The 7805-nt window shown below is 52.8% G+C and overlaps 1 protein-coding gene across 1 annotated transcript; it reads right to left on the bottom strand.

Annotated features, from left to right (window-relative positions):
• Positions 1–3256: 3256 nt before the first annotated feature.
• On the bottom strand, positions 3257–7303 carry Tlr9 (toll like receptor 9). The gene is made up of 2 exons (XM_051140578.1): positions 7250–7303; positions 3257–6415 (listed from the first exon to the last, which is right to left on the bottom strand). Exons 1-2 carry the CDS (start codon positions 7250–7252, stop codon positions 3326–3328), a joined length of 3093 nt encoding a protein of 1030 aa, XP_050996535.1. The 5' UTR covers positions 7253–7303; the 3' UTR covers positions 3257–3325.
• Positions 7304–7805: the final 502 nt, after the last annotated feature.

The raw sequence follows: 7805 nt of genomic DNA, 5'->3' as shown, positions 1-7805 counted from the left end.
CAGTGTGGTGATAATGAAGACAAAGGTCTTGGGATCAGGTTCCTGAAGGCTCCAATCACAGCACCATCCACAAGCTCAATGTACTTGTTGAATACAGACCTCGTCCACTGACACAGGAAGCATTGTGAAGTCTTTGTCATACATAAAGAAAATTAGAAATGCAGATGACTTGGGAGTGGGGGTCTACACCTTTAATCCCAGCACTCAGAAGGCAGAGGCAGGTGATCTCATTGAGTTAGAGGCCAGCTTGGTCTGTGAAGCAAGTTCCAGATCAGCCAAAGCTACGTAGTGAGATCTTATCTGAAAAACACAGTCAGAAAGAAAAGAAAGAAAGAAGGAAAAAGAAAAAAAGAAACACAGGCTACAAGACAGATCAATGGGTAAAGGCCTCACAATAAATATTTTTTCTTTTTGGTTTTCAATTAATTTTCCACAATAAATAAATTAAGCTGGGCATGATGGCACACGCCTTTAATCCCAGCACTCGGGAGGCAGAGGCAAGTCGATCACTGTGAGTTCAAGGCCAGCCTGGTCTACAAAGTGAGTCCAAGACAGCCAAAGCTACACAGAGAAACCCTGTTTTGAAAAACCAAAAATATAATAAAAATGTCTAGGGGCCAGCCAGAAGACCAATCCGGTTAAGCCCTTTGCCTCCGTTGACACAAAAATACAACTCAACTTGAAGGGGAAAGTAGATAGTTTATCCTGGAGCCAAATATGAGTGACCATGGTCCAGGAACACTGATTTAGGTTTACTTCAAACTCCATGTTCCAACGTGGTAGCAGTTTGATGAAGTTGTGGTTTTGTAGTAGCAGAACAAAGAAAATCACAAGTAGAAGCATGGTGCAGTGGCGCACACCTTTAATCCCAGCACTTGGGAGGCAGAGGTAGGTGGGTCTCTGTGAGTTTGAGGCCGGCCTGGTCTACAAAGTCAGTCCCAGGACAGCCAAGGCTACACAGAGAACCCCTGTCTTGAAAAAAACAAAACAGAACACTACACGTCAGAGGTACCTTTGAAATACAATAGAGGAAAAATTAAATAGGTAGGTCCAAGCAGAGTAAGCGGTAGGCATATCTCAGTTATGCCACATGCTATATGACGTGAGAAATGCCATATAATGCTGTATGACAACAGTCTTAGCTTTTTGTGTTGGTGGAAACTGTTCTGTTAAGTGATTAATCTGTTCAGTTAGACAGGGAGACAGGCAAGGAATGGCTATGCAGAGGGCTAAAGACAACCTAGACGAACTTGTAATTAGGTTCTGGACCTGTGACATTTCAACTCCTGCACAATGATTGTCATTTTAATGAGCCTTACAGAAGGTTCAGTGAAAGATGCAGCTTCTTTCCTGGAATTTATTTACATCTCCAACTGAATTCACTTTCTAAGCTGCTTCTTCTTCTTCTTCTTCTCCTCCTCCTCCTTCTGGTTTTTCGAGACAGGATTTTTCTGTTTAGCCTTGGCTGTCCTGGACTTGCTTTGTAGACCAGGCTGGCCTTGAACTCACAGAGATCCATCTGCCTCTGCCTCCAAGTACTGGGATTAAAGGCGTGCGCCACCACCACCTGGCTAATCTCTGAGCTTCTAATAGTGGAAGCAGAGAGCTGACTCCTTTGTCCTCTGACCTCCACAAGCCAGTCCTGGCATTTACACACCCACACACATACATACACATACAAAATAAATGCAACTTAAACAATAAAAAAATAAATCCGAGCATGGTAGTACACACCTTTAATCCCAGCACTTGAATGGCATAAGCAAGTGGATCTCTGTGAGTTCCAGGCCAGCCTGGTCTACAGAGTTCAAGGTTATCCAGGGCTATGTAGTAAGACCCTGCTTGGCTTCTAAACAGAAACATATGTATATATTTTATCTTGATCAGATGTGGCAATGCCTCAGTCTGAGTTTAAGCAGGTCTGAGAGACAAGTGCATGGAAGAGGTTCCTCCCACTGTAGCCAGGTAGCAGCTCCCCTCGGTGTCTTTTGGCATCTGAACAGAGTGGCCCAGCAGGAGCCTCTAGGTGGGAAGGGATGGATTGTAACTTCATCTTAACAGGTGTATTCAATCTGTGGTCCAGGGACCGATGGACCCTAGCATAGCTGTGAATGCAGCCCAAGACAAAACTATACATGAGCTTTTTTTTTTTTTTTTGGTTAGGTTTTTGGTGTGAGTTTATTTTGCTTTTAACCCATGATACAGATCTCAAATGTGAACTTTGTAGGTGACAATGTCTGTCATGATGTCAAAAGGGGAGACATAGGGCTGGGAAGACGGCTCAGTCTGTAAAGTGCTTGCCGCCCGAGCACAGAAGACCTGGATTTGATCCCCTAAACCCATGTGTAAAAGCTGGGTGTGGTGCCTGCAAGGGAAGCCGGAGGTGGACACTTGGGGCTCTCTGGCCAGCCAGCCTAGACTAACTGGTGAGCCTGGTGTCAACGAGAGGTCTCAAAAACCAAAATGTATAGCACCAGGAGAATGACATGTGAGGTTGACCTTTGGCCCCCACAAACACACATGTGTACATGGACCCTCATATACACACACACACACACACACACACACACACACACACGCACACGCACACGCACAAAGGTTGAACACACCTTTGAACCTCCTCTGGCTCTCAGCTCTTTGCTGCTACTGGCACTGGCCAGACTCTCATCCAGGCTGGCTGGCCTTCTTTGCCAAGCATAGGCATGACCAGTAGAGCAGTCACCTCTCTTTTTCTACATACCTAGGAATGAACACTGCCCTGCCTAGGAGTTTTCTTAGGACCTTGCTAAGGGTCAAAGAGAGACTAGCCCTGCCTGCATCTTCTTTGCCCTCAGGCAAAGTGGGTGAGGAAGACAGAGACCCTAGATAGACCAATATAAGATAGAGAGGTGCCTGCCTACCCAGGCCTGCAAAAAGGTCAGGGCATTCAGAGAACAGATGGGGGAGGGGGGTGGAGAAGGGTGGTGGTGGTGGCAGGAGGCAGACCCAGCCCTCTTCTCTGGGAAGGATTAACAAGTCCACATTTGGTGACTCTTCAGACTGTCCTGAAAGATGCCTGGGAAGAAAACTACCCTTTACAGCCAACCTTTGCTCTGGGGGTGGGTCCCGTTTTCATCTAACTTCTCCCTCTTTGTGAAGATCTGGAGAATTCTTCCATCTCTCCTCCCACCTAAACCTCCCAGGGAGCCCCAAGGCTGATGGCTTGGTTGCATGTGTTGAGTGCCTGCTAGATAACGGTAAAGCGGGAGTGAGACAGAGCAAGGCAGGCAGAGCAACCAGCGTGGCCAGGCGTAAAGGGGCAGCTGTTCCCAGCTATTGCTTTGGTCTATTCTACTGTGGGTCCCCGGCAGAAGTTCCGGTTATAGAAGTGACGGTTGTCCCTAGTCAGGGCTGTGCTCAGCTGGGCCCAGAAGCCGCGCTGCCCTATGGGCTGCTGAGGCCAGAAGAGCACGCTCTGGCGACAGAGGCGCTGGCGCAGTCGCACGTAGCGGGAGCGGTGGGCATCTGGCCGCAGGATCACCAACACCACCACGTCCTTGCGGTCCTCCAATAGGCGCTGCTGAGCGAGCAGGAAGCTAGTGCGCAGGAGGCCACTGACCCGGTCGGTGTGGGCCAACACAAACAGCGTCTTGCGGCTGCCATAGATGGAGGCCCAGAGATTCTCGAAGAGCGTCTGGCCCGGCAGCCAATCCCGGTCCTCTAGGCACAGGCGCAGAGCTCTGCGCCCGCGCTGCTCCTCCAGCCGCACCCGTAGCTCGTTATACACCCAGTCGGCCACCGCACTCTGCGCCTTATCGAACACAACGAAGGCATCATAGGGTAGAGCTTGGGCCCCGCGCCGGCCCCAGGCCAGCAAAGGTAGCCATGCCAGGCACAGGTGGAAGCAATACCAGACGTCCCAGCCGCAGAGGTGCTGCAGTATGGGCACCACCATGCCCGCAGCCACAACCAACAGTGAAAGGCCAAAGCATTCCCAGGAGAGGACGTCATCCAGGCACAGGCGCAGGTCCTGTGCGAAGATGCTGAGGCCCTGCAGCTGGTTGGGACTGCCACACTTCACGTTGTTAGCCAGCCCAGGCACCGCGGTCTGTACGTCCAGCAGGAAGTCCACAAAGGCTGCCCCACAGGCACAGTGCAGAGGGTTGCTCCTCACGTCTAGTATTGTTAGGCTCACCACAGTGGGCCCAAACCAGGAGCGATCCACCGTCTTGAGATTGTTGTCGGTGAGGTTTACCTCCTTTAGCTCCACAGCCAGAGCAAAGAAGGCTGGGACCACAGAGACAATATTGTTGCTACTGACATCAAGTTTCTGGAGCCGGGTGCCATTAGGCAGGGTGCCGTTGGTTAGAGCCTTGAGTTGGTTTCCTGCCAGATCCAGGACTACCAGGTTTGGTAGGAAGGCCAGACTGCTCCAGTTAAAGAAAGACAGGTAATTGTCACGGAGACTCAGCTGATTCAGGCTCTTGGGGAGGTTCTGGAGGTTCTGGGGCAGGATGATATGCAGGCGGTTCTGAGACAGGTCTAGATGGAGCAGGTTTCTCAGGCCTTGGAAGAAGTGGAGATAAAGGTCCCCTTCGCCCCACATGCGGCCCACACCGTTGCCACTGAAGTCCAGGGACCTCAGTGAGGGGCTGTAGAGACGCGAGGAGACGCGGCTGTGAATGCTATTGTGTGCCAGGCTAAGGTACCGTAGCTTGGATAGATGAGCCATAAAACTAAAGTTGTGGCCTATGCCCTGCATGCCGAAGGCCTGGCTGTTGTAGCCCAGGTCCAGGGCTTGCAATTTCGGGAGCTCGCTGAACGACTTCCCGTGGTACAGATCCAACTTGTTATAGGAAAGGTCTAGCACCTGCAGATTGGTCAGCGGCAGGAACTGAGAGCCGTTGACCGCCTGTGCAATGGAGTTGTGGCTCAGGCTCAGGCACTGGAGGTGTGAGAGGTTGACAAATATTTCCGGCTTGACTGTCACTAGGTTGTTCCGCGACAGGTCCATGATGAAGTTGAGTTTCTTGCACATGGCCATGAAGTTCTTAGAGGCAGGGGTGCTCAGTGGAGCTGGGGCGAGAACCCCAGACCGCACATTCTCCTCGCCGTCAGCTGCCTCTTCAGGGGTGCCCGCTGACAGTAAGAGAGGCCCGCTAATGCGGTTGTATGACAGGTCCACAAAGCGGAGGTCTTGGAAGGTACTGAAGATGCTGAGTTGAGCCTGGTTGATGAAGTTCATTTGAAGATGCAGAGTGTGCAGCTCGGGCAGGTGGGCCAGCCACTTGAGTGTCTTCCCGTTGAGCAAGCGGAAGAAGATGCCGTTCATGTTCAGCTCCTGCAGGGATACCAGGCTCTTGAAAGAACTTGCCAGGTGGAGCTGGGCAAAGGAAACCTTCTTGTGGTAATTGAAGGACAGGTCAAGCTTGCGCAGGCGTGTCAGGCTCTGAAAGGCCCCCGTCTTGGTGATGCAGTCGTAGAGGAAGTTCTCACTTAGGTCCAGCACGGAGAGGTTGACCAGACTTTGGAACCAGGAGGAGTTCAGTGTGTAGAGAGAACTGTCCTTCAGCACTAGGCCTTCGAGGTGGCTGAGGTGATGGAAGGTCTCAGGGTGGAGCTGGAGGGACTTTTGCCCGCATTCTATACAGGGGCTGAGGGCGTGGTCACAGCGGCGACAGTTCCCACCCACATCGAGCACTCGAAGGGAGGTCAGATTGGCCAGGTCTTCGGGTGCCAGCTTGACAATGTGGTTATAGGACACCAGTAGGTACTCCAGGCTGGGGGGCAGTTGGCGGGGCACCTCCGTGAGGTTGTTATACTTGAGTGACAAACGGGTGAGGCTGCTCAGGCCCAGGAGGGCACCTGGGGTCACCTCCACTGCCCCACTGCAGGGGTTCTTGTAGTAGCAGTTCCCATCCATAAAGAGAACTTGCAGGGCGCGCAGGCCAGCAAGGCTGCTAGAATCTAGTACCAGGATGTTGGTGCGGCTCAGACTCAAGGTCCTCAGGGAGCTGGGCAGTGGGGGTACCGTAGTGATGGCGTTGTAGCTCAGGTTTAGCTCTTCCAGTGGCACAGTCAGGAAGGTTTTGGGCTCGATGGTCATGTGGCAAGGGAAGTGCATGGGGCTGAGGCCAGTGGGTGGGCAGTTCCATTTGAGGTTCAGATGCCGCAGGTTGGAAAAGTGGACAAAGTCGGAGTTGTGCAGGTGGTGGATACGGTTGGAGATCAAGGAAAGGTTGGTGACATTGGAGCGGGGTTCTGCCGCAGAGAAGCGAGGCACAGATTTCAGGAACAGCCAGTTGCAGTCCACCAGGCCATAAGGCTTCAGCTCACAGGGTAGGAAAAGAGGCAGGGTGCCCAGGGCCAGAGCCTCGGCCAGCACCGTAGCCTGCACCAGAAGAGACATGGGATGCAGGGTCCCATGACAAAGAACCTATGAGAGCCAGGATTGAGTGAGTGTCTAGTGTTATCAAACCCTCTCCTGCCCTCTCTTCCTCATTGGGGCTTTCTTCAGGACTTCCAAGTCCTTTCCAAGTGCCCCTCCACCTTCACCCCCCACCTCAGGCCCCTTCCAGCCCACTCAGAGCCACTACTTGGTTTTAGGCACAGCCACTAACTCAGAGCAAGGACACAGACCCAGGACTAGGCCTGGAATCCAGACCCCTGACTTGGAAGCTTTTGCTCAGAATTCAACCCACAGCAGGGCCAGGACAGACTCCCAACAGGCCCACTGGGCCTCACCCACGTTCTCTTCCTCTCCTTGGGGGCCTCAGCTCCTCCCTCCTGACTACATCAGCAGCTGGAAGGCTGTCCCTTCAGCTTCCCTGAAGCCTTGCTCCACTAGCCCCCTGGCCTTTCCTTGGCCAAAGCACAGGGAAGACTGAAAGCCTACTGAGCTGTGGGTTGGGTCCCACCTAGGCCTCGATGGCACTTGCTAGTTCCTTTCATCCTTCTGGCTAGCCCCCCCCCCATTCTTGAGAACCCTCAACCTGGGGAATATGAGAAGGCTCAGAGGGAGCAGTGGGCAGCGGGTCTGCAGTGTGCTTGCCAGGCGCCACCATGCACCAAACTCCTGGCTCTCTGCCTCCCTATCCCCCTAGCAGGTTCAGCGCCCTCGGCTCAAGGAGTGGCTTTCACTCCAGTTCACTTAGGGTTCCATGGGTGTCCCGAGGGCACAGAGTGGACAGGCCTTTCCACTGTTGCCCGTTCTAACATCGTCCCTTCAGATGGTGCCCCTCCCCCTCAGGGCTAAGAACTGGGATCCTACCATGGTGGGAAATGGAAGATTCTCCAGAGATTCCTTCCGACGACAAGCTGGGGCGGCAGAGAACACTGTTCCCCACTGGTGTCCCTCAGAGGATTGGGGAAGTGACACTTTCACTACAGCTTAGTAGCTACTTTATCCCTACCCTGGGAGAGCAGGTGGTACAATGAGTCACAGGTCATTTGCATAGTCAGACGGCAGCCAGCCAGCCCCTTTCCTCTTTCTACTCTCTCCTCCCCACCCCACAGTCAGCCATGAAGGCCTCACATCTGTCCCTTGGGAGGTGTGGGGAGGGACCAGAGTCCAACTCAAGGTCAACGAGAAACCAGAAGAGCCGAGCTGAACATTGACATCCATGTGGAGGGTGTCACCTCACCCTCGTACCTAAGTATTTGTCCCATGGGTACTCTCATGGGACAGTGGCTCTTCCATCTGCTCTATCCACAGGAACTCAGTGAGCCAGAGGCTGGAGCCAACATCTGCCTTCACCACTGCAGCAGCCTTGACATGTCTTCCAGGAATACTGTCTTCAGCTCTGCATTCCTGGGTCCCCAGTGCC

Source organism: Acomys russatus, chromosome 32, assembly GCF_903995435.1.
Source record: "Acomys russatus chromosome 32, mAcoRus1.1, whole genome shotgun sequence".
In the NCBI taxonomy this organism is placed as follows: domain Eukaryota; kingdom Metazoa; phylum Chordata; class Mammalia; order Rodentia; family Muridae; genus Acomys; species Acomys russatus.
Note: the sequence above shows the minus strand (reverse complement) of the source record. Positions and strands in the feature narration are given on the sequence as shown.